General features: G+C 39.5%; 2 protein-coding genes across 2 annotated transcripts in view; one reads left to right on the top strand and one right to left on the bottom strand.

The window, feature by feature from the left end:
• The window catches only part of LOC109033390 (phospholipase A1), a 42,210-nt gene extending 16,903 nt beyond the window's left edge, over positions 1–25,307 (top strand). Inside the window, exons 6-8 of the mRNA XM_072305115.1 lie at positions 3,448–3,627; positions 16,346–16,535; positions 22,604–25,307. Coding sequence (XP_072161216.1) covers positions 3,448–3,627; positions 16,346–16,535; positions 22,604–22,754 — 521 coding nt within the window. The 3' untranslated portion in view covers positions 22,755–25,307. The remainder of the gene's footprint in view (positions 1–3,447; positions 3,628–16,345; positions 16,536–22,603) is intronic.
• On the bottom strand, positions 6,076–16,345 carry LOC109033387 (uncharacterized). The gene is made up of 2 exons (XM_072305113.1): positions 16,327–16,345; positions 6,076–10,654 (listed from the first exon to the last, which is right to left on the bottom strand). Exon 2 carries the CDS (start codon positions 10,630–10,632, stop codon positions 7,678–7,680), a length of 2,955 nt encoding a protein of 984 aa, XP_072161214.1. The 5' UTR covers positions 10,633–10,654; positions 16,327–16,345; the 3' UTR covers positions 6,076–7,677.
• Positions 25,308–27,389: the final 2,082 nt, after the last annotated feature.

The raw sequence follows: 27,389 nt of genomic DNA, 5'->3' as shown, positions 1-27,389 counted from the left end.
CCTTTTGTCTTTTTTATCCATAGATTTGTCTATCAATTTCAATAATGGACCACCTGCTCGGGTAGACTGGCTCAGAATGGACCACCAGACAGGCTACGAAATTAAGCATTTTATTCGTTCGTTCCAAGGTTGTGCACGTTGCATGTTCAAAATTGAAGGCACTTCCGCTTTTCTCACTTCTTCAGAGATAGACGAGACGCGTCAGTTAAAGCAAAGCACTCTGCGGGCCGATTATTGAAACTGATAGACAAAGCTATAGACAAAGACGACAAAAGGGATTTGGAGGGATCCCATTGGTGGAAGCAGGTGGGGCAATGGACATAGGAGGTAGGTAATGGACTAACTAACGGCAACCCACGAGAAACCTGACAGTTAGTCAATCAGTTTCTTCCTTTGTCTATAAGAACCATTCATGTCAACCGATAGGATCGCTCTATACTCCCTCTGTCTTCTTTGTCTATCGCTTTGTCTGTCACTTTAAATAATCGGCCCGCTGATGACAGAATACCTATTACGCGGAAAGTTTGGCCAGGCAGTGACACGAGGCCAAAGTATCTAAAGCCAATAATTGAATCAATCATCCTTTAAAACACTAAGTGCCAACAAAATTTTAAAAAAAACGGAAAAAACATTAAAACCTGAAATACTACACTCGCTTTAAATCGTAGATTCTACAATAATGTGATTAAATAATTCATCATTTCAATATTTCAGAGCTTTGAAATTTAGAGCGGGTCGATTAAAACGTGTTTTACTGATTTTCTTGTTCGTGTATAGTGATTTCTGGGGCTTCAGTCTCCATTAGAATGACCGATTCAAATCAGTGATTATCTCGACTAACAAAATATCTCGACCTGAGTTGGTTGTGGCGCGGCGCTTTCATGCAACTATTCGTGTTCCACGGATGTGCGTGTTGCATGTTAAAAATTGAAGGCACTTTTGCTTTTCTCACCTCCTCAGAAATGAATGGGAGTAGACAGTTGTCGTTAGTTGTGGCACCCGATTAACAGAGTGCTTATGTTGAGAAACTAAGTACTGCATATTTATCCCTTTGCTACCAAAGAAGTACCACTCTCTAACTGGTAAAAAAATTTCAGGCTTTCATGGATTTTCTTATTTCCAAGTTTGGAAAGAATTTCTGGAAGAAATTTGATGATTATTTTCGCTGAGAATCATCCTGCTTCCGTTAGATTCACCTTGCTCTCCCTCTTTAAAACGAATTTCTGTCGATCGGTTTTGTTTACTGGGATACCAGGTTTTAAAAAAAGAAAACTTGTGAATTACGTTTAAAAAGTCGTCAAATAAATTGAAATTGAACTTCATTCACGTAGCCTGTAAATTTTTATACATATTATTGAATTTTATTTGGATACTTATAAGATCCGTAAAAGATTTAAGGAAAAAATTTGTCAGAATTAGTTCAGCGAGGACACTTGTCAGTTGGCGCATGAATCGCAGTTGAAAGTGCCGATTGGCCCGTTGGCGTAATTTTCAGACTTTTGACCGGCCAGTCCGCGAGCTAGCTGCCCATAGAGTCCCTTTATACTGAGAGTCAAGACAATGTGAATCCATTTCTGATTGGTTCCCGTATTTTAGGCCTTCGCAGTGTCACAAACGGGAATAAAGATTACATTTTCACCGATTGCAAAGATTATAATCTGGAATGGACCAGGGAATTACGGGTTCGGCAAGGAACAAACGGAATGAGAGAAGGAACGGAGAAAGGAGTTTGAGAATGGGCCGATCAAAGATTACGAAAAACGTTCAATCTCTGTAATCTTTATTCCCGTTTGTGACTCCATGAGGGGTGTTGTCTTGACTCTCAGTATAAAGGGACTCTAGCTGCCCCGTTCGTAAACTGAGCAGCACTGCCATAAGCAAGAACCCTGTATGAGCCTTCAGACGTTGCCAAGTTTCCTCCGATAAAAACCGAATTCACTGAAAAAATTGTGAATATTTTCCCTCAAAATTTTCAGACAATTTTGAACGAAAATTTAATTTAAAATAACTGAAAATTTCAAGGAAAAATGTGCATAAATGCTGTCAAAAATTATGCTTATCGAGGAAAATTTGTCAACTCTCAAATGTTCGTACGGCGTTCTTCTAACGGCAGAACAGGGTTAACCAGCCTGCGGACGTGGTAAATAATTGAATCAGTGAGAACGAAAACAAACCAACTCGGTAACTCAAAAATGCTCAATTTTCATTAAAGAGAGTCAGTTTTCATAAAGATCATTGAAGTTAACGCATCTGTTTCAACTTGGACCTTTAAAGTGTCTTTAAGTGCTCATCCTTCGTCACCAAAAATCTGTTTCTTCTGCTAAGTTCTTCAACTACTGTGCAGTTTTGCGTGTGTTTTGATTACTTTAATTTTTTCGAGTTGGTGGGTTTTTGTTCTCACTGATTCAATTTGCTCCGTTTGCAGAGGGGCACTTGTGCCAGCGAGGCGTAACAAGCGCGTGTAAAACGATCTATTTTATCGAGGTAGGTTGCCTCGCATAGAATCGATTATACATCATAAATTTAGATGGCGAGAAAACAATTCTGACAACTTTCGAGAGTTACTTCTGAGACTCCGGAAAAACTACTGGCGGATTTCCTGATTGCTCAACGTGACATTCTGCATTATATTTCGTTTTGAGCGTTCACCACGTTAGTAGTGTACGCTCTTTCCCGTCGTTTTGTATCGGGTATGTTACTAATGTATCCATTGGTAAAGGCCCGCTTTGCTCTATGGGAATCGGCGCCATTTTTCGTGGCGGGAAGCAATACCTATTTTCTCAATTTCTTTTATGTACCATTTCTACCTTTTTTCTCCTATTTTGTCCACTTTATGTAATGCCTGTAGCTTGTCTTTGAGAAATTAATATCTTTACGTTTTAAAACTCTGCAACGTACTTTTATTTAATGACTCTTTCAAGGATCGTTCAAATTTTTAGTCGTCGGAGATCTAAAAAAATTGTTGGGTACAAAGTACCCCTTCACTAATGACCCCTATATTTTACTCAATGAAGACAAGTCATTTCTTATGCATGTAGATGCATGTTTCTTAGGTTACGCTCCACGTTTAGTTCAACAGCGTCTTGCACTGGAAAAAAAAAACACATTGGATCTAGAGTCCAGACTCTTAAAAACATAGACAAGAAAAAATGCTCTTGATTCAATCAGATTTAAGCACAAATCAAGAACCCAGCCTCTTAATTTGAGTGGATTTCCTTTTGATTTAAGCTTAAATCTGATTGAATCAAGAGTCCTTTTTCTTGCAAATGTTTTCAAGAATCTGAACTCTAGATCCAATGTGTTTTGTTTTCCAGTGAGGCAGCGCTCTCTTCATCCCGCGCAAAACCACTTTTACATATTGACGAGGTGCTACGGTGAACGCTCTCCAACGTCTTAACGTTGGAACCGTCGTCTTGTTTAAATTCCATTAATTCATATGTATTACAGGATTGGACCCTGCGCGCCCACTGATCAGGAACAACCTGAAAAATCGGCTGGATCCGGGCGACGCGGAAATAGTGCAGGTCATCCACACAACGGCGACCTACGGCGACCCCAGGCGGCTGGGCACCATCGACTTTTGCGTCAATGGAGGTCGCCTTCAGCCATTCTGTGCAGAGTCATCAAGTAAGTCACGGCGTATCCGATGATGGTTCGATTCATAGAGTACATATAGAGTCGTAATGTAAATGGGAGAGCTGGCGCCATATTCTGCTCGACGAATTCCGAGCCCGGTGTGCGCCGAGTTCGGGTCGCTTTTTCGATACATTTTCGATCCAAAATGGCGGTGTGGAATACGTAGTAATTCCTATCTCCTTTGTTGTTGTTGTTGTTGTTGTCATCGGATGGGCGGGTACCCGTGTATCGCAAACAATCGATTACCTATGTATCGAAAAAGTGACCCGGCGTCACACAGGAGTCTCGGAATTCGGGACATGGAAAATGCTTAAAAGTGGCGCCAGCTCTCCCACTTACATTACGACTCTGTGTACTCTATGGTTGGATTATGCATCGTTTGGTTCAAAACAATGGAACATAACTTCAAACAAAAATTTGTGAGATTCAATTTGGAAAAGCTGAAAATGAGGAAATTCCTAACAATTTCACTTTTTATTGCCATTCGATACTCGAAAGAATAAAAATTCGATCACAAAAGACCCATTACCTTAGATTTTTTAATTAACTTTTGACGCTATGTTTACATATTGAACCGATCGATATCGGTACCTTCTCCTCTGTTTGATGTATCGAATACAATCTATTTTATTCACTAAGAATGCACGATTAATTGAAAGTATTCGAGTCAACGTCGATAATCAATGTGAATTTGTAATCGAATCAATCGATAGTACGGCAAGGCTATCGTTGATTTTTTGGACAATCATCCCTCCAAAATGTATTGAGGTTAGTTAAATGATCAGACGCAAGGTATCCAATGGATGGTTGGATGCTGTTTCCAAGGTACCTATGCAAGTATGCATGTGGGTTGAGGCTAATGATTCGCAGAAGATTCTATTGAAAAAATCCATTGAAATCGTGACGATAATCGTCAATCCCTGGTATTCACGCAAGTTGATTGAAAGGTTTTGCGAGGTCTTTAAATGAGTAAATATTTCAGTTGCGTCTGTTACCTAAGGGATAATGTTTATTAGTTGAATTTTGCACGTTCGGAAGCTTTGCCGTTTTCCAGACAAAATTACGTTACTACATTTCAATACTGCTTCATTTCTCCCCGCTAATTTTAGTTTTCCTATGAAATGATTTATCATTTCTAATTTAAACTGTCTTTGATTATATTCTGATTAAAAAACAAATTTTGAAAAAATAATTTTGAAATAAAAGGCAAATTTTGAACAACAATCGAGTGGTCACATTCGAGTGGGAAATTAAAGAGATTGTGGGATTTTGCAACCTTGGAATGGAATTATGTTGTCTTCGTGAAAGAATATCAGTCAATTGACATTCGACAAAAAATCGCTTAAATGTCGAGTTCCTACAATCAATCATGAAGAGGCTTCTCTGAAGAAGCACGTTACTTGGAAAACGTGATGCAAAAAGCAAAATCTTTCGACATCTGTTTTTGAGAAATTTCGCGTTAATTGTTAAAGCTTCATGAGACTTCAGTAATTAACGTGATATTTTTAATACTTATATACGTGAGTTGAACTCCTACTTATACGCCTTTAAACGTATATTCAAATGAATCTGGTCTAAACAGCCAGTCAAAAACTGTGGGGACAGCGCAAGAGAAATCTTAATTCAAAATTAAATAACTTTCCTTTCTCAGAGGTGTATTGCATGCAAGACTGCAGATTGCAAATTCACCTCCAAACTTTCAGAACTTCAATGCGAACACTGCAATAGCATAATAATATCACAGTAATAACAATGGAGCGAACATTATTAAAAGAGAAAAAACTGTATTCAACCGTGGAAATAATGGTTAGTTATATTAATGAATCGGGATGACATTCAGTACGATAAAATGTCCTCGGCTCATATAAAAGCTCTCTATATCTCTCTATCTCTAGAAGAGATCCGAAAAAAGAAGAATATTCAGGTATCTTCCCAGTACCTATCACACCACAGATGTGAGGAGAATATATTCAGTGTGAGTATAAAGTGGCTAATGGAGAAATCATGAGGCATACCGTTGTTTATAATGGCGCTGTATACGTTTTTATCGGACATAGACATTAGGGTGGAATCTTTTTTAAAACTTTTGCTGGGTTCAGAAACTCGAACTCAGAAACATCAGATCAACGATCGAGGCAACTGACTTGCTAACGTGGTTTTCAGAGCAAAAACGCTGCATCTTCAACTTGTTCCAAACGGAGAACTCATTGTTTAGTCGAAAAGCAGTAGCCACTAGGGATGGACGAATATCGAATTCGAATGCGATTATTCGAATATTCGAAACTTTTCGAATACGATAATTGCGATTATTTTAGAATTCGAATTTTGCCATTGCGAATTAAGGTTCAGAAAAAGGAAAGTGACTTTTTGAGCATTGTTTTAGTAAATTTAAATTTTTAATTTTGGAACCAAAAAGTAAAAAAAATACAATATTTTTCTTCAAAAAATATACTAAAATAGTTTACTTAGACTAATATAGAAAAAAAATAATACGAGAGTGAAAGACTAATTTTGGATACACATTCCTGACACGTATTGATCCGCACAGCAGCATAACTTGGATTCCATTAAGCAGAGCAGGTTTTTCTACAGAGGGGAGTTTAAAACACGTACACCCGTAAGTTAACTATAGCATTATGATGTGCTTGAAAGTCCCTTTCTATAGACTGATCCCATATGGCTCATGATAAACATTCAATACATTTAAATGCTTCAAGTTGAAGATACATTATTACCAGGAAAACAGCTCAATTTGTAAAGTAAGGCTTTATCAAAGAGAAAGAGTGAAGGGGGAAGAAGGAAAGGGGGAGGAAGGGGGAGATAGAAATTGTAGACGATTCCAGGCTTTAATAAAACGGTGCCCAGAGTAGTATGGAGAAAAGAATTGGAAATTCGGTCGCTAAAGTCGACGATTGAATAACCCATTTGAAGATTGGATGGCCAGTTCTCGTTGTGCATCACACAACTGAAGATGAATCCGTCGAAAATCGTTTCATCAGTGTGGTTAAACTTCAAAGGTAAAGCGGGGCGATTATTGAAACTGATAGACAAAGCGATAGACAAAGATGACATAGGGGGTGTAAAGCAATTCTATTGGTTGAAATGGGTAGTTCTCATCGACTAAGGGGGAAAATGATAGACTAACTCTCGGGTTTCTCGTGGGTTGCCGTTACTTAGTCGATTACCTACCTCCTTTGTCCATTGCAACAACCCGTTTCCACCGATAGGATCCCTCCAAATCCCTTTTGTCGTTTTTGTCTATAGCTTTGTCTATCAGTTTCAATAATCGGTCCGCAGTGGTCTGATTGCTGAAATCGGTAGACAAAACGATAGAAACGGAGGACGAAAGGAATAGGTGTGGAAGGATCCTATCGGTGGAACTTGGCGAATGCAATGGACAAAGGAGGTAGGTAATACATATAGACTAAACTAACGGCAACCCACGAGAGACCCTATAGTTAGTCCATTAATTTCTCCCTTCGTGTACAGGGACCACTCATTTCAACCAATAGGATCGCTCCATACTCCCCACGTCTTCTTTGTCTATCGTTTTTTCTATCGATTTCAACAATCAGCCCGCAGGAGGTAAAAACTAATATACAACGGTAAACTAAACAACAAAAGATTGAAGAAAAGAATAATATTGTTTCACGAACGAAAAAAAACAAGGTGAGAGATCTTAGGGGAAGTATGCGCGGACTAGTCAGCGTTGTCACCGAATCTAAAAAATGAAATTCCCTGATATTTCCCTGTTTTCCCTGATAAATTTTGGTAAAATTCCCTGAAAATTGAAGATGTGCCAAATGGCTACAAAGACATAATAAGGGATAGGTTTTAGGCATTTGTTGTTTGAAACGTAAAATCCACTCTAAAAGCAAATAAAGGCGACTTTTAGCGATTTTTCTTTGACATTTTCGTCATTTTCCCTGCCATTTCCAGGTTTTATACCTGACCTCTTAAAATTCCCTTGCATTTCCCGGTTTTCGCTGACTGCGGCAACCTTGACTATTGCGGGATATTATCAACGCAACGGGCGATACATCACAGAGAAGAACAGGCTATCTCGAACGCAGGCAAATCCAAGATACTTAATTTTTCCAAGATTTTTTCGGTGACTTCGATTGGTAAATCTCCAAAAATACGGCCAGAAACCGTTAAGGCTTGGTCAAGGAGCTGCCTTTTCTGGCAGCCTCTCTGCCGCTGATACTCAACAATCCTACCGTACTGCGGAAATTCCAGTTCGAGGTCGAGTGGTTTCTGAAAGTCATCGGCCCTGGCAAGTCTTGCCAGTTGCTCGACATTCTTAGTCAAAACATCATGAAGCGTCCACGTACTAGCACCCACGTGTACATCTTTCAATGCGCGTACTTCCGCGAGGCACATTTCTATTAATGGTTGGAGGTCATATTTTTCAGAATAAGTACGTCCATAAACATCTCCCTCGACAGCGGGGGAGATCGACCCTCCGAAAAACGAGCGCAGAACATTTTGTAAAATTTCTGGAACGGATTGACTGGTTTTCAAATCGAATACATATATTTTAGTTAAAAAACGGAGTAAATAGTCCGTCGTTATTCCATGGCCTTTGATTATACCTCCTTTGTAAGACGAGCAAACGGCAGGCATAACATCTCTAAAGTTATATTCTAAGATCTGGCTCAAACCTGTATTTCTAGTATACCAAACGAGATCCCCTTTAGAAATGAGCCATTGTAAAAAATTCGTGAAAAAATTAAAGTTATGACACATAATGGTACTACACAATTCATGATCATCGAGAAACGTTTCCATTGAGAAATCTTCGGGTAAATCCACTCGGGCTCCAAAGATACAAAGAAGTTTCACAACTTCTGTCTCCATCCGGGTAATTGCTATGCAGAGTGGATTCCCAAGGTCCACGTCGACTCCTTTTTCTAATAGCAGCTTAACGACTTTGGTTGAAGCTTCTCCGCAACCCCCGCACTCAACTGCAACCCATAATGGCGTCCTGCCGTCCACTTCATCAACTACATTCAAGTCATCACTGTTATTAATTAAGATCCTAAGCAGTTCAAAGGATCCTTCCAGTACTGCTAAGTGTAAAGCAGTCATACCAGTGTAGTCTTTTATATCTCCTCGAGCTCCAAAAGCTAAGAGAAGCCTTACAACTTCTTCCTTTTGACTGAACATTGCGCGGACGACCGGGCCCCCTATGTTTGGATCGGCTCCATGATCTAGCAGCAGTTTTACGATACTATTCAACACCTCCCCTGCATAATTATTTTCGATTGCTTCTGATAATGGTGTCTGATACCTTGGAGAGCCTTCGATTGTTCTCTTTACCAAAACGTTTAGGTCATCGCTGTTACTGATTAGAATCTTAAGAATATCAAGGTCTCCGAGCCTAGCGGCTGCATGTAGAGCCGTGATACCAGACTCATCTTTCACATCTCCTCGTGCTCCGAAAGCACAAAGACGCTTCACGGCTTCCAAATTTCGCATCTTCACCGCCGAGATGATTGGAGCCCCACTCTTCGGGTCAGGCCCGTTTTTCAAAATCAGCTTGACGAATTCAGGTATCGATCCCGGGTGCTCATCATTCACTGCGTTTGCCAGAGACGTCCTTTCTTTGGATAAAGTTGCGACATCCTTCAAATAATTTACACGGCTCATTAAGATCGGAAGCAGCTCAGTATTCCCCCAGAATACGGCTGCGTGTAAAGCCGTGCAACCAGACTCATCCTCAATGTCTACTCGAGCTCCAAATTTACATAGAAGCGTCACAGTTTCTGCTTGTCCCGACTTCACTGAAGAGGCAATTATTGGAGTCTCCTTGTCCCGGTCGGCTGCGTGTGAAGCCGTGCAACCAGACTCATCCTTAATGTTTACTCGAACTCCAAATTTACAAATAAGCGTCACAATTTCTGCTTGTCCCAACTTCACTAAAGAGACAATTGGAGCCCCCTTGTCCGGGTCGGCTCCATGTTCCAACAACAGTTTAATGACTTCAGTTGACGGTTCCACATAATATCTTGGGTCAAACATGTGGAAGTTGAATACGGGTACATGAAACAGCTTTATGACCTCGGCTGAAGGTTCCCAAAGAGACATTCCTATTCCAGACCGGTACAAGGCATTCCTCAGACACAGTATGCCACGTACAAGATATGCTACAATTGCAATAACTAAAGGCGTCTGGCCATTAGCCAGAACGTTTATGTCATCACTGTTACGAATGAGAATTTCAAGGAGCTCGCAATCTATCAATTTTGCTGCTTCGTGCAATGCCGTGTTACCAGACTCGTTTTTCATATCTCCTCGAGCTCCAAACTGACAAAGGACCTCAACTACTTTCTTATGACCCAATGCACTAGCCTCAACAATGACCGATACCAAATCCTTTGGGTCAAAGTCGCTATGTTGTAACAAAAGCAACTCCATGGCATCGTGGTTCCCAAATCTTGCGGCTGCGTGTAGTAGTGTTCCTCCGTTAGGACCGTATCTTACTGCGTTAATGTCGATGCCTAACGCCAAAAGCTTTCGCAGAAGCGTGCAATTGTTGGCTGAAACGGCGACGTCAAAAACCATTGTCGCTACATAGTGTTTCGTCCATAGAAAACTATGGCTCCTGAGCTGTGCTTCGTCGATTATTGAGAGCGTGTTGTTATCTCCGGTAAAGATTCGGGACACAGTAGACTTGGTTTCTTCAACTGTATATATTTTCCAATTGCCAGTTCGCGGCTGAGCTGCTAGGAGGATTTTGAGAACTTCGACATCCGTGCCCTGGAGGATTTTATCATTGAACGAATCCGATAAGCTGGATACCTCAAGGACTATGATATTGAGCTTCCTCAATTCTTGCAAGATGACTGACCGAGCGCCAACAGCCACCAAAGCGTAATGTTGCTTGGACTGAGTACTGCTTTCAGAACAGGCGCAATAAGAGTCTTCGGTGTCCTTGATCTCCTCAGCGCTCACAATGAAGAGCAAAATTGGTAAGGGATCGGATTCGGACATGATTGGTCGGGCTATAATTCAGCTGAAACAAAAAAATGATAGGAAGGTTGTTGGAATTAAAAGGATCCACTTAATCATGTTTCTTCAATGTCGTTCTTAAACTATACCTACGACACCATTCGCCGTTTTAGCAGTACTTTTACCGCGGAAGGATTTGATCAATTATTGCAAAGTATACACTTTCCTTTGAATGGTGTTTAATTGAACATACTGGCTAAAGATCAGTGATTTTTCAGTATATTCCCAAGAAATTCAGTACCTCTTCAACAAAAAAATTTAGTACATTTCAAGTGCCTCTATTTGAAAGGATACAAAAAATTACGAAAATTTGGAATCCTCGCTAGAATTGCGACAAAAATGACGCAGACACAAAATTTCACTGGAGATGGGAGAATTAACTGATTGCACAATCGCGATCTTAAAGGCAAATACTACTCCAAGATTCAAGGCGCAGGGGATAGCATACTTTCTAAACGTTATTAAAAAATACGCGTGGTAAAAAGGAAAAAATTCCGGAACTTCTAGGGGAATTTCCGCACTATTTCAGTACTTCCGGACCGCCTTTGAAAAATCAGCACTACTTCCGGAAATTTCAGACTAGTAGACACCGTGTACTTTTATCATGCACGATTGAGAAGTTTCAAGTTCAAAAGTCAATGTAAGATAACGCACATCATGTATAATAGCCTTACCCATCAAAATAATTTCGTAAGGTCCATTCTTATTGCGAAATTTCGTTTACACTTTGGTAATTTGATTAGGATGCAAGATTTTTTCCTCACGATGAATTGAACAACATTTGGCATCTAGGAACTATAATTTCTAGTTCAATTAAGAGGCGAAGTATGTACATAGGCTGTCCCAAAACAACTGGCACTAAGGCTGCCATTCGGAAACTACAATAGATATCGACTTGCGATTTCAAGGAGACTAGGGGCTTATGGGGCTGCTTCGCAGCCCCTTATTTTTCCTGTACACTTTTCACTTTCACATGTTTTTTTTTTTTTTTTTATTTATTTTCATTTAATTTTCTGTTTTGTCTTTGAATCGGGTCTAATTATTTCTTTGAGAGAATAAATATAACAAATGTTTTCAAAAATTGTAATTTTATTTAGTAAACTTTAAACTAAAATTTTGTTTTAATCTTCATACAAAATTATTTTTTAGGTTTTATATTTGTTTTCAAACTAATTTTAAAGAAGATCTTTTTGGGCGCTTCTGGGTACCAGATGCGCCCTTTCCAACCGTTCGACTCCCCCGATGTAACATGTACTATACTACATGCCCTTTTGCCTTATGGGTAATGACGCCATTCTGGTACACCCGGGAAAATTGGATTTTTTTCTGCATCTGGTATTCGTAAAAGTTTTCGTGAAATGTTTTGCTTTTAAGCATAACAATCTCGCACGGACGTATTACCTGGTTAAAGTATTTTAGGGCCTCCTTATGCTTTAAATACTTATATCCGAGGCAGTACTTTCAGATCGATTTGAAAATATTACGAACAGTCACGTGATCTCTTCATTTTAGTGACGTATTACTGTGCTACTTTGTGATTGGTTCATTTTCTTGGCGCAGCATCGACACGTCAGCTGTTTGCGGCATTGAGCGGAAGGTTTAAGGTTATGTCATGGACCAAGAGAATGAATAAGGACCCCCAACTCCAGTTAGCGGAGACATTAGCGCTGCCTATATTTTCATCCATGGCCGATGTCACCGCCGGCCGGCCGGTCCCTCTCTTCCCCGCGACCCGCGCTTCCCCTCCCCACTGCTGAACTCCTCTTCACGCGGCCGGGCCCCGCTCCCCCGCGACCTGCGCGCCCTACCTCGCGGCGTCGCGACGCCGCTGTCCGCTAGATCGCGTTGACGCACCAGCTTTAGAGGTTCCGCCGCTCTTTCCCGTCGTCTGATTTACAGTGAATCCTTTATGTTTCCATTCACCACCAACTCAAATTCATCACAAAGTGCTTGTGGAAAGTTTCAGATCTTCGCGGTCGATCTGAAGTTTTGAAGGGTTTTGCGGTTAAAGAATCCCACTTTAAATTCCATCTTCGTCAGTCTTCGGGTACATAAGTTGGTAGTAATATGCTTTGACAAAGAAGCGCCCTCCAACGCTTGGGCGTTGGAACTGCTTGTTTTATTTTTTAAATACTTTGCTTTTTTTTCGATTAAATTGTTGATTCTTCTTTTGCCATTTCTGTCCTGCTTTTCTTCCTATATTTCCTACAACTTTGCTCTTCTTCTTTCCTCCTTTTGTCTTTTCTTTTTTTGCTTCTTCTTTTTCTTCTTCAGTAGCTGTTCCTTCTGGTTCTTCTTCTTTTTCTGCTCCTGTTTTAACTTCATCTAATTTTTCCGCTTTTTCTTCTTCGTTTTTTCCATGTTCAGTCTGCTTTCTGGTTTCCGCATTTGCTTGTATGTTATCTTTTTCTTGTTTCGTTATCTTACTATTCCACAAATAAGTCAGTTGTTTATTACCCATGTATGTTCCTAGCTTAACTTGTTTGATAAAAATGGTTTTTCCCAAGTCTTCGTGTTCAATTTCATTGGTAGCTTCGTTCCACAGGATTATGTCAATCTGGAAAATGTCTAAAAATATCTAAAGTCTGTCTGGAAATATCTAATTTGAAAAATAGAATGAAACTTTGATTTTCTATACTAATAACAGAGTTAAGTTCTTGCTTCACTAAACGAACATGCGAAGAATTCTGGAAAACGCGACCACGTTTTGGAGGACGACCGCCTCGGTCATTGAAAATTTCACTCATACCAACTGTTAAATTTAAAATTAGAATTAGTAAAAATTATTATTATTTTAACAAAATCATAACTGAAAAGTTCAATTTTTAAATTAAAAAAAAAATAAATCAGAAGAAAAAGGATGAAATGAAAATGGAAATTAATAATAAACATATTTATACACATTGAAAAGAAACAGCGTGAAAAGTTCTGATCGGAAATGAGAAAAAAAACTTGGAGGTTATTGACTTAATGAGGAAAAATTGGCAATAGGAAAAAGATGGAACCGTAACCGAAAAACCGTAAAAAAAAAAAAACGCGGGAAAAGAAAAATGTAAGTTGATGGCAGTTGAGTGTTGGAAGTAACCTCACTTAATGATGATCGTTGAATGAAAACAGCTGATAAAAAGACAGCAAACAGTAAAGTAAGATGCGTAGCAACAAAACTTTTCCGAAAAACAAAAAACAAAAAACAAAAAACCCCCACTTCCCCTCATCCAATTTATGAGTTTTTAGGGATTTAAAAATCGGGGACGAACCCCAGAAAATAATTTATAGTTTTCCCGAAGCATTGAGAACAACACCTTTCAAATGAACCAACGCCCCTCGCAATTAGTACAGTGGTTGATTCACAATTTCATTCTATTTTTCAAATTAGATATTAAGATGATAGCACATACGCTTAGCTCTTAAACGAGCCTAAGTTGAGCTAGTTTGGTTAAAAACTCAACGAGTTACATCAATTTTCCCGAGACGTGTGAGAAATACCCCTACGGGATTTTTCGATAATTTTTCATTCCGTTAACTTTGCCTCCGCAAGTTGTGCGATTGGTTCTGACGTTATGAATCAAGTTTCCACTTGTTTGGATGCAAGTTTGAACTTTTCAGCAAGTGTTTCCATCACAGCCGAGAAATTCTTTTCTGTTTGCAAAGTCAGTTTAGTGAAATTGTACGGCCTGATAATGCGTTTTTTTTTTGTGTTTCGTCATGAGTTCACCCAAGGAGTTGAGGCAAGAGCAACGATACACAATTCGATATTGCGTTCGTCGTGAATTATCTGCTTCTGAAACACTTCTGAGCCACTGTCATTTCATTCACAGTTTTAGAAGCAGATAATTTACGACGAACGCAATATCGAATTGTGTATCGTTGCTCTTGCCTCAACTCCTTGGGTGAACTCATGACGAAACACAAAAAAAACGCATTATCAGGCCGTACAATTTCACTAAACTGACTTAGCAAACAGAAAAGAACTTCTCGGCTGTGATGGAAACACTTGCTGAAAAGTTCAAACTTGCATCCAAACAAGTGGAAAGTTGATTCATAACGTCAGAACCAATCGCACAACTTGCGGAGGCAAAGTTAACGGAATGAAAAATTATCGAAAAATCCCGTAGGGGTATTTCTCACACGTCTCGGGAAAATTGATGTAACTCGTTGAGTTTTTAACCAAACTAGCTCAACTTAGGCTCGTTTAAGAGCTAAGAGTATGTGCTATCATCTCCCTGAAACCGCATGTCGATAACTATTGTAGTTTCCGAATGGCAGCCTTAGTGCCAATTGTTTTGGGACAGCCTATGTACCATTAGCGTTCCTACGCACAAGAGTTTTTAGGGATGAGCCAAAAACTGTGGCTCCTAATTTCTAAAACAAGATTATCCGGGTTTCGGCTACTCATAATGCGAAAACAAAGGTTGAGCTATTAGCCAACTTCACAAATAAATGCAATGATTGCGACGCAGGTCATGATTTAATAAAAAAACACTGTGCAAGAGGATGTTAATATATATATGCAATTTTACCTTAAAATGGCGGACACAAAAACGTTTCGACCAACACTTTGGTCTTCAAAGAAAATACATATATTTGGAAAGTCGGCTAATAGCTCAACCTTTGTTTTCTAATTTCTAAATGTAGTCAAATTAATGTATGAATTCTTAAAAAAAAAAATAATAATAATAATAAAAAATAATTAAATGCATGAATATGTGCATTATGAGCATAGATTATTAGCCATATCTAATGATAAGCATTGATATGAGCTTCAAGTCAAACTGTCTTGAGACTGTCATAATAAAGTATTTAGTTTTTATGGTTAAGTCATCGATGAAACTTGTTGGTTGTCTGATCTGGTGAGCTGGCGGATTTGGATGGGACCGGCGAGTAGTTTTAGCGGAAACGATTGAAATTACAGAATTCAGGCAGTTCATTGCCGAATGTCTAATGCTTTATTTTTTCTGCGAGTCAATGTTCAAAGCAAAGTTAATCACATACTCCAACAATAACCGTATTCATTTCCTGCAAATGTATTCTAGCTTGACCTTTTACATATATGTACTTTTTTGGAGACATAAGTGGCAATATGTTCCAAGAAAATTGTTACTTGTGTTACTACGAGTATTTCAAGTTGAGGAACAAAAAACAAGAAATTAATCGAGGGATAAGACGTTTGAGTCCTCGCAACAATTAAACTTAAAGATTATGACTGAATAAAATTAATAATTTTTCTTTACAGAAAACGTATGGAAGCAGGAACTTAAATACAGAGAGAAACAGTATCTTGAATATTGCGTTATCTTTGGCCCTTCAGCTGCACTGGTAAGAAAAATCTCTTGGACCAATGCCGCGGTGCATTGACTTGAGAGTGCAGTTTCTTGTCGCCGGATTTAAGAGTATTGAACTCTTGTTTCAAGCGGATTTTGCATCGATTCAAGCGGATTTTGCATTGATTCAAGCGGATTTTGCATTGAAACAAGAGTCCAGACTCTTAAATCCGGCGACAAGAAACTGCACTCTTGAACCGAGAGGTGTTTTTTTTTTACCAGTGTGGGCAAATTGAGTCCAGTACTCTTGCAATTCGGAAAGGGCTCCTTTCTTTAAGAACGGTAGGAGGTTTTGATGTACGTGCAAAGGTAACCGAGCAATTTGTTTACGGTGAAAAACTAAAGCTTCACTTGCATTTGCGAAACATTCACAGATCAAGCCTTGTGCAGTCATGCGCGGAGTGTGTGCTACATGGCTGAGAGCTTGGACGTGCAGACGGCAAAGTGGGGCGTGCCCTGTGCTAGAAGATGCTTGAGTGACGTCACCGGAAGAAAACGACCGAGCTGGATGCAAAGAGCCGCCGGTCCTCTGTCTGTTCCTCTCGGCCAACATACACCCGACAGGTACAAAGAAAGTTCTTCATCAGGGTGTATACCAGTTATAAAAAACCAAAATGGACCACTAGACAAGGTACGAATTTAAGCATTCTGATACACGTTTCTTAGCCAGAATTTTACGTACAACACGATTCGCACAACGAAAATTACTAGTGGTCTAGTGGTCCATTCTAAGCCTGCGGGCTGATCTTTGTAATTGATGGTCAAAGCGATGGACAAATAGAAGACACAGGGAGTCCGAAGCGATCCAATTGGTTTAAATGGGTGGCTCTCATAAACTTTAAGAAGGTAATTGATGGACTAACTAAAGAAAACTATACTCTAGTGGGTTGCCGTTTGTCAGTCTATTACCTACCATCTTTGCCCATTGCAACCACCCGCTACCACCAATAGCATTAGTTCCCTTCTATCTCCTTTGTCTGTAGCCTTGTCCATCAATGGACTATAGACAAGGTACGAATTTAAGCAAGCTAATACATGTTTCTGAACCAGAATTTCACGTAAAACACGATTTACACAGCAAAAATTACTGAAACCAACTATTAACGATGATATTAACGCTTTTATTACACATTGGTTACGAGGAATTCGAACTGCCCGCTCACAAGAAACTCAAAGCTCTACGTGAATCAAATCGCGCACTACAACGGTTTCAGCAAGCTTCTTAATCGAGCAGTGTTCATTTCCCACCATGTGTTGTTCACACTATAAGCAATTTGCTGCAGCTGAGCCAAAGTGTCAAGACTGTGGTTGCCAGATTTTTATATCGCAGAGACTGCCATGATAACGTTTAGCGCGCGATGTGAATCACGTAGAGCATTGAGTTTGCCTGAGCGGGTGGTTTGAATTCACGCACCAAGAATCATTAAATATCTTGGGAAGGAGTTGATTTCGGTAATTTTTGTTGTGCGCATCGTGTTTTACGTGAAATTTTGGTGAAGAAACATGTATCGGAATGCTGAAATTCGTACCTTGTCTAGTGGTCCATCGGGGACTTTTAGGGATGTTTGTTCACGAAAATCGAGGACTTTTTTCCCGAAATGGTGAGAATAACGGGGCTCACTGCTTAAAATCAAATGATTTACTCTGAGTGAATGAGTGAATGGATCAGAGCGTAAATATCACCAACGACGCACGAAGTGGATCGCATTGCAGAAAGGAACCAGCGCGACAACAGTGTTGTAAAAATGTTGCCTCTTCATAACTATCTAAAAAATCTCCCAGAATAGCAAATAGTCATGGTTTTCCCACCAAAATTGTTTTCATTTTAAAGGAAAGTAATTGTGTACATTTTAATACTGCCGTGCTAAAGAAGAACGCCGTATAAACCTTCAGGCGTTGCCAAATTTCCCTCGGAAAATCACGAATTTTCAGGAAAATCACGAATTTTCAGGAAAATTTGTAAATATTTTTCCTCCAATTTTTCGGATAATTTTGTTCGCAATTTTACCTAAAGTTCCTAAAAATTTAAAAGCAAAATATTCCTAGCTTTCCTAAAAAATAATCATTTTATCGAAGAAAATTTGGCAACTCCCGAATGTTCATACAGCGTTTTTCCTTAGCTCGGCAGAATACTGCGTACATACGAGGTCTGTTAGATTAGAAACCGGATTTTGGTCATAACTAGCCCACAATGCGTCCAAATTACGTTTTCTTGAGCTTTTCTGATAGCTGAAAATATATTTAAGAACGCTACGTTCACAAATTTGAAAAATCCTAATTAGCTTCGTTGGTATGTGGCTTGAAGTAAGGCAACCTCAAGGGTGTTTTGCGATTTTTATGTTTGACCGAACTTGTCTCTCTTTTTTCGGTCTTGCACTACATTTTTCAACCCACAAGGACGATTGGAGTTTCGTCTCCATATCGTAGCCGTACACTAAAGTATTGTCACCGAAAATTATCCTATCCAAAAATGTAGGATCATTGTTAGAACGTTCAAGCAGCTAAAGGGAAATTGACATTTGGTTGGATTTTCGTTCAACGGACAACAATCAAGGGGCAAGTGTACCTGAAACTCGATGCATGTCTACATATTCTATCAAAATTGTATGTACAGAGCCTTTAGAAATATTACTCTGTTCAACAAGCTCGAAACGACCATTTTCAAGCACTTTTGCCCGCACTTCTTCCACGTGACAAATGTCAGTTGCCGTTGAGGGTCGATTCCCATGCTCCTCATCTTTGACGAACTCCTGACCAGTTTTGAATAGTTTAACGCATTCAAAACAGTGGGAACATCTCATACAATGATCATGGTAAACTTTACTTAGCATATACCAAAAGTTTCGGTACAAGGTATACCGAGTTTAAAACAAAATTTAATGTTTAATCTGTGCTCTATCAGTGATCGCATGATGAAAATCGCAAAACGCACCTGACTTACTCGTATTCAAGATGACACAGAATAAACACTAATCAAAATAAACAAAATCTGTGAACGTAGCGTTCTTAAGTATATTTCCAGCTATCAGGATAGCTCAAGAAAACCTAATTCGGACGCATTGTGGGCTAGTTATGACCAAAATCCGGTTTCTAATCTAACAGACCTCGTATATTAAGAATGTTCAAAAGAGGAGGAAAAGTTGCGCGATTAAAAAAACACTGTAATCGCGCTGGTTCCTTTTTGCTCAATGCAATCCAATTCTAGAGCTCCCTCAATTAGTAGCGTGTATTGAGGTACACCTGACACGAGTGTCGAATTGCCAAGTGGTAGCTCACTCGCCTCTCACCGCCGCGCCGCGACCCTACTTCAAATCCATGCTGCGACAGTTCCGTTTTACAATGGAGATGTTGCATGTGTGAGGAATTTGCGATTTGACTGTTGATTCTTGTGTAAAAGTGTTGATTCTTGTGTAAAAGTTTGCGAGAAACACGATGGCGCTACTGGTTTTTTCTGAAATCAACTCCCAAGCTCAAAAAAAGCTCTCAAGTTGAGGCCAAAATGGAGGGGATATCCCACGCTATCCTGAGAGTCCACCGCTACATCAAGACAAACTCTCCATGCAAAGATGGGGAGCAAATACATTAACAGGGCTGCCACCTTGTTTGGGGACTCCAAAACTGAAAGCACGGCATCCCTGCTAACGTATTTGCTCCTTATCTTTGCATGGAGAGTTTGTTTTGATGTAGGCGAGGACTCTCAAGATAGCGTGGGATATCCCTCCATTTTGGCCTCAACTCGAGAGCTTTTTTGAGCTTGGGAGTTGATTTCAGAGAAAACCAGTGGCACCATCGTGTTTCTCGCGAACTTTTACATAAAAATCAACAGTCAAATCGCAAATTCCTCACACATGCAACATCTCCATTGCCTGTTAGATTTTCACTCCCACCATAGCGCGAATTTCGCGAAAAAGGGTATTGGGCAAGAGCCTAGGGTACCCTGCTGTCCACAGAAAGAAACGCCGTGACTCCATTCAAAATTTCGTCTTCTTCTTCCAAACATACATCTCTCTCAATAGGAAAAATCCAATCGGCACAAAAATTCATTTTTCATTTTGACCTCCAAATGGTATCCTCTGGATCGACTTTAAAAAGTGAAGGATGGACACTTGTTAGTTGTCCCATTTAACATCATCTTGTCTGAAAAAATGTCGAATGGAGGCACGGCGCACAGTCGATCGAGTCAATATCAGAGGTCGGACAAAATTTGGAAACTTTAAACGATTTTAACTCCGTCCATACTAAACTTTCAGGTTTTAAAAGTGTTTCCATTGGTTTCCTCGTGAAATTTTCTTTCAGAAACACCAATTGAGGTTTAAAATGTGACGAATCAAAAATCAAAATTTGCAGTTTTGGTTAAAAATTTTATGTCCGAGCTCTCCAATTGACTCGATCCACTGTGCGCCGTCCAAAGTGAAGACAACGCTCAGTGGATCGAGTCAGTTACGGAGGTCGGACTTAAAATTTTTGACCAAAACTGCAAATGATATTTGATTCGTCACATTTTAAACCTCAAGGGGTGTTTCTGAAAGAAAATTTCACGAGGAAAACCAATGGAAACACTTTTAAAACCTCAAAGTTTTGTATGAACGGAGTTTTAAGCGTTTAAAGTTTCCAAATTTTGTCCGAACTCTCCCATTGACTCGATCCATTGTGCGGCAGGAAAGTCATCCAGTCATTACTGAATTGGGCAAACCATGCCTATATAAACAGTTTACACCTAGCAAATATAAGATGACCATTGGCAAGGCGTGAGTGATCGATTATCGATATTTCGATATTTGAAGCTACACTGTTAAAAATCGTTGATTCCGTCCGACGGAAAATCCGGAGTGAGAATGAACACGGGAGTGCGGTTCAGCGCGTAGGTGCTGAGACGGGCTGCATGTGTAGTCAAAGCACTCCGCACCGGAGCTGCAGTACGGCCCGGAGTCACGCGCACCTTCTCTCCCTCGCACTAGCGCTATATAGGTACTGTCTCTTCTCCCCTTTAAGCCTACCACTCTCAGAATGAAAATGAAAAATTTAAAGAGAAAAAAATAGAAAAAATAATAGAATAGTGGAAATAATAGAATAGTCGAAATTATGGTATAACAGAGACAATAGAAAAGAAATAAAATAAAGTAAATCAAATATATGATAAAATGAAGTCAAGGACTAAATTGAAGTAAATAATTAGGGGGAGCAAGGAGATGAAGAAAAAAATAAAATAAGGGAAACAACTAAATGATGTTAAAGAATAGAATGAATTTTAAGAGTAAAGTGAAGTCCAAAAATTATGATGAAGTATTAAAAGAAATCACAGTAAATATAAAACAAAGTAAAGGAATGAGAAGTAAATAATTAAAGAGAAAAAAATGAAGTGCTTGAAAAAATAAAATAGAGTGAAAAAAATAGAGACAACAAGGAAATAAAACAAAGTAAAACGATAAAATATAGTTAAAAAATATATTAAAGTAAACTAAATACACGGACAAATCCAGGTAGATTGATAATATCTTAGCGGCCCGTTCAAATCGACGTTAAATACCGTTTTTGCGTCACTTTCTTACATCGTTCGCTATAGCTCAATCGGTAGGGTCGTCGGTTAGTGTTAGGTAGGTCCCGGGTTCAATTCCCAAGGTAGGTAGAAAATTTCTAACCTTCAAAATCGGTTAAATCACGTACCAATGGTTAAATTATTTTTATTTTTCATGGTTTCAAAAATTATTTCCACAATTAACCCCTTTCCACCATCCCCTAGCTGCGAACCCCTAAATTTGCGGCTCCCGCGAATCCGTCCGGCGTCGGAGTGATTTCTATACGTACGGCACCCAAAATCCGTCCAGCCGATTCTCCGTCGGAGTGACTCCTCGGTCCGGCGAAGTGAGGGCCCGTTCTTACTCGCGCTTGTGCTGAGTCTCACTCCGTTTTTTTTAACAGTGTATGGTAAAGAAAGCTGTGTGTTCGTTGCGAATACCCTGCTTATCGATCCTTTTCCATAGGTTTAAATAGGAAGTCAATCGATAGGTATATCGCAAAGCACGCCACGCCACTGAAGATTACCGTTCTTGTCTGCAGGAAAAATCTTGCATCTCTGAGAGTAAAAAGGTCCACTTGTGCCCAAGGTAGATTTACACAGGTATGGAAAAGTTGAAAATTTCCCATGAGCCTCAGTACGTGTCACATGACTACGTGACGTAGGTTAAGGGGCCCGTTTTTTAATTAAATTACAATCAAATTAACATTCAAACGTTTGTGCGTTTAAACGTTAAAATTAATATCGCATTATCAAAATTGTGCAAAAAATCCCACAAAATTTTGACAAACGATAAACCGAACATAATAAATCAAAATAATCAAAACATTCAAAATGGCTGACGTTAAGGGGCCGCTGGAGAGCCAATCAGAGGCCAGTTGTTAAGTTCTGTCCATACCTGTGTAAATCTACCTTGACTTGTGCCAGGATACCAGAGGAAAGTCTCAATGTGTCTTTGACCACGTATAAATACAGTATCTAGGCAAGAACATCCGTTTTCCCCGTTATCCTATTTCTATCCTTTCCGCTGTGTTCCCCTTCTGAACTTAGAGGGGCCTCTGGGGAAATTTTTGCGAGAAAGTCTGAGAATAAAAAGTTCGTTTTCTTATGTTGGCAGCGTTTCAGGCACTTACTGCGTGAATGACGCGGAGGCACCGTACTGCCAACGTGAGCCCGGTGGGAGAGGGAGCCCTCACTGCTGCCAACCTTATCAACCTGAACCGGCCTTCCCTCTGGACACGGCTGCATCTGACCAACCCCGACACTGAAAGCCAGCGACAAGATAAAGATTGGATCATTCACAGTCAGAAATTTTAGTCGTGCTTGCACAATCAATTTGCCTCCGGGTACCAATTGTAAAAACCAAAAGCTGGAAGTACAAACGATTACGTGCTAGAGCGAGAATTTCAAGAAAATCCAAACAATATTACTGGGTCATTTCAAGGATTTGGACGCACACAAAGGATCAGCATCAGCTTCAGTTGAATTAATTTCAAGTTTAATTGCGATTATTTGAGAGAAGAAAAGTGTAGATTTCAAAAAACCTGACTTGATTTGTAAAATGAAGTAGATAACCGATAACCCACGAGAAGACAACTGACATATTTTTAGTTGCGTTCATGAGTTTTTGTTCGAATAAAATGCACAAAATGTTGAAGGTACATTTCGTTTGATACGAATAACGACTTGGTGAGAGATAGAATACAATTATAAAGATTAACAATTGTCTACATGTTTCCCAAGGGTAACGTTTCCCAATGTTACAAACGCATCTGGAAGGAGTTCTGCACATTTAGGACGCTCTCTTTTGTTATTTTAGGAGGTACAAAATGTAGTTCTGATGAGGTCAACTGGCAAATAAATAGAAACCTCGTTCAGATTCCGAGCGCATTTCTATTGCGAAGCACCAACTTGAATAATTAGACTTGACTCATCATATTTAAAACATGGATATAATGGATTTTACGAATATTCCCAAGTTTATTGAACATTCAGTGGGAATGAGTTACCTAAGTTGGGCTACTCTCAGTGCAATTACTCAGAGGCCTACATTTACTCGTAGAAAATATGAACTAAATCAGAAGGCTTACTTATAATTGGCAAAGTTGTAGCGCTTGGATTTTTTTTTTTTTGTTCAGCTTAAAAATGATCTATACAATAACTGGCGTGGCTCCTAATACGCTATAGAGAGAGGATTTTAAGCGCCTAACAGGAGCCATTAGGATGATTGACATCTTTTTTCATTGGATTGCCGTTCAAAAATCCGATTGAACATCTATTTTACAAATTATGTTTACCGATTACCCCTTCTGTTTCATTTTCATTAATTGGTTCAACGACTTTGAATTGCAATTTTTCAAATCCGAGGGGTAGATGAAAAAAAGGAGCGTTTTGTGATCTCGAAAATTTAAACGAAATTAAGAGTTTTTAGTATTTATGTATGAGAAATAAAGTTTTTAAAAAAATTGATTTCATGTAACATTAATTTTTCAGTAAGTATTCAAATAAAGTCATCTCATTTAAGCTAGTAGCCTCATTGTCTTACTCTGGCCGTCGGCTGTTAGCATGCGATGCCTCTCAAATCAGTCAAATCCAGCAGTTCAGGTGAATCTTCAGCTGTAGTTCCGAAATAATTCACCACGTCCTGCTTCCAAAATCTGGCCCCAGAACCCGTGATTATTTGAAAATTACGACACATGTATTAAATTCTAAAACTCATAAGTTCTGGCAGCATATGTCTGGAATGTTTAAAACCAAACATGAGCTTTGCAAGGTTAATAATAGGCTAAAACCGCATCCCAAGTTCTCTTATGGGATGCCTGTAAGTGCAAGAGAGAGGGGGAGAGGGAGACAGGGAGAGAGAGTAGAGAGTTTATGGTGGGAGAGAGATATCTGCAACGGCTGAGAGAGATGAGAGATAACTAAGAATCGGATTAAATTTTGCAAAAAGGAACCACCATCTCTGACTCTCCCATAAAAGCACATATCTGCATAGGGAAACCAATGGCATGTAAGTTGTTTCTGAAATGGGCCGGAAATAGTGGTTCCTTATTGCAAAATGTAATACAATTGGTCGCATCAAGGTCATTTTGCTTAACCCGCGTGAGGGTTATTTTTGTATTGTGGTACAGTTTTTGGAGAATTTAGCTCAGAAAACAATGGAGAGACTGGAAAAATGCATTCTTTCAATTGCAACGTTGGTACTCACCACTCGTTTTTTATTACATTTCCTAAAGAAAACTAGCTGGCATTTTCTCTTGAAATTTTCAGCCGAAGGCTAGGATTATTTTGTGTTTTATTTCCCGTATTAACCAAATTTTTGGGTTGCAATTTCTCTCTACGTGATGACAAGGTGCGCATTCAAGGTAAGCGAAACGAGGGAATGGTGCTCTGCCGCTGAGCCGCCCTGCCAAGGAAGAGCACGCACAAAACATATAAGAAAAATAGGTTTTCACTGTGTAAAGCTGTTTTATTTTTTGTCATTCTTATCTCTACGCGTTTAGGTTCGAAGAAAGAATATCATGTCAAAATTATAACAGGTAGCTGGACACTCAACCCAATTTTTTCACCCGACACCTAATTTGGCCACTTAATTCAATCCAAGTCATACTTTGGCTGTGTTGCTCACGTCGCACGTGGTCGAGTCAATTGGAGAGGTCGGACATAAAATTTTTGACTAAAACTGTAAATTTTGATATTGAATTCGTTACTTTTTAAACTTTAAGGATTGATGCTAGAAGAACATTTTACGAGAAAACCAATGAAAGCTCTCTTAATAAAACCTTAAAGTTTTGTATAAACGGAGTTAGGCGTTTAAAGTTTCCAAATTTTGTCCGACCTCTCCCATTGACTCGATCCATTGTGCGTCGTCCTTAAAGCTCCGCTACAAATAAAACAAACGGAACCGACACAACATGGAAATAGAGTAAGAGAAGGACTCGCTTTGATAACGGCGCAGAGATACAACTATTCGTGCTTCGATGGATGTCCGTGTTGTATCTGCAAAATTGAAGGCGCGATGCGCGAACTCGCAATGCTCCGCTCTATGCCGTCAATGAAGTATCACTTGGATTCGAGAGAAAAGGTTAAAAAAGAGCTCGATTACATCTCTCCTATCTTCGGCTGTTTTGCTAACGTAGCCTCTGAAGCACCACTACAAATAAGACAGACGGAACCAACACAACATGGGAACAGAGCAAGGGAAAGGTCGCGCGTTGATGACGGCGCAGGGATACAACTATTCGTGCTTGATGGATGTCCGTATTGCATCTGAAAAATTGAAGGCGCTACGGCGCGAGACGTGAGCTCGCGATGCTCCGCTCTATATTTGATCCGGCTTGGGCATCTAAGGGTTACATCTTATCATTTCGCAAAATCTCAGCAGTTATACCATTGCTTATAACTGGACTAATTGTAAGTAAAATATTGGTTCATAGAGCATTGCACACAAAAAAAAACTATTGGACTAACTTTATAAGGGGACAGTGAAAAATTTGGATCAAACAAAATTGGGTAAAATGTCTGGCCACCATCACAATTCAATAACACAGTTGTAATGATCGTTGGGTCGTTGGAGATCAGTTCCATACCTCTGATGATCATTTGGACATCAAGATGATGTTTCAATTTTACTAGTGTTGGTATGCCAAGAAATGTGAGTGGACCAATATCGGAATCTAATAATACAAGGTGGCAAGTTTTCTTAAATGGCAAAACGTCTTGAATTTTCGGGTTTTATAACATAGGATTCCTTGAATCTTCAATTTTTTTTGTTTGGTTTTTATTTTTTTTTTTTTAAATAAAAATGCTTCTCACAGAATGTTTCTTTTAGCGAGAATTCTCTTTTCATTTACATTCATAAATAATTCAATAACTCAAAAGCAGATGGTCTAAATTTCGCTAAAATAGTGTGTAAGTGCAACAGAAAATAATGGTACACATTTTGATTGGAAGAGAGCATTTTAAGGTTCAGGAGCGACATTCACTGAATTTTCAGGGTTGGGCAAAACTTCCTGACTTTTCAACGTTTGCAAAGCCTCCTTAAAAACTGAGTAATATGACCGAGTCGAAAACTTGTTTCAAACTTCTATAAACAAGACTGCTAAACAAGACTGCTGAACAAGGCTTCTATAAACAATTGCGCTAAACAAGACTTCTATAAACACCAAGCAACACAACTGAGCGTTCCGTTGATTTTGGGTGCTACAATAGGAGAACAGCATATGCGCGTTGACCTTTACTTCCGAGTTTCCTGGGGTTCGACACCACAGGTGCTTCGTAACTCGAGATTGATTAGAGCGAAGGTGTGAAGGTCAAGTTACCTCGGCAACTAGCAGCAATGCGTATACATCATCGAGTACCGATATTTTTCCATTTGAAACCATGCCGAAGAATCGATCATTATGGTATGCTCTGATAATCGATCCTTTATCATGGGGTTTAATGAAAGATAAATCGATCTATCGCAAAGCACGGGCGGTCCAAAGACCGCGGCCTGCGCGGAGGCTGCGGATTCACCCGGCGCACAGTGGATCGAGTCAATGAAAAAGGTCGGACATGAAATTTTTTACTAAAACTGCAAATTTTGATGTTTATTTCGTCACATTTTCAATTTCAAGGGATGGTTGCGAAAGAAAATTTCACGAGGAAACCAATGAGACCTCTTTTAAAATCTCAAAGTTTTATTTAAACGGAGTTATAAGCGTTTAAAGTTTCCAAATTTTGTCCGACCTCTCCTATGGACTCGATCCACTGTGCGGCGGTACGACACGACAGGAAAGGACGACAAAATATTACGGTGACGCAATTCACTTTCACCCTGGGCCGAACATACTCTGCCGTGTTACGGAAAAGAGCCTAAGTGTATTCTGGGATGGGCCTCGAGACACGTAAGAGCATGCGCT

This window comes from Bemisia tabaci, chromosome 10 (genome assembly GCF_918797505.1).
Source record: "Bemisia tabaci chromosome 10, PGI_BMITA_v3".
Taxonomy (NCBI): domain Eukaryota; kingdom Metazoa; phylum Arthropoda; class Insecta; order Hemiptera; family Aleyrodidae; genus Bemisia; species Bemisia tabaci.
The sequence above is the reverse complement of the archived record's forward strand: the minus strand, read 5'-3'. Positions and strand labels throughout refer to the sequence as shown.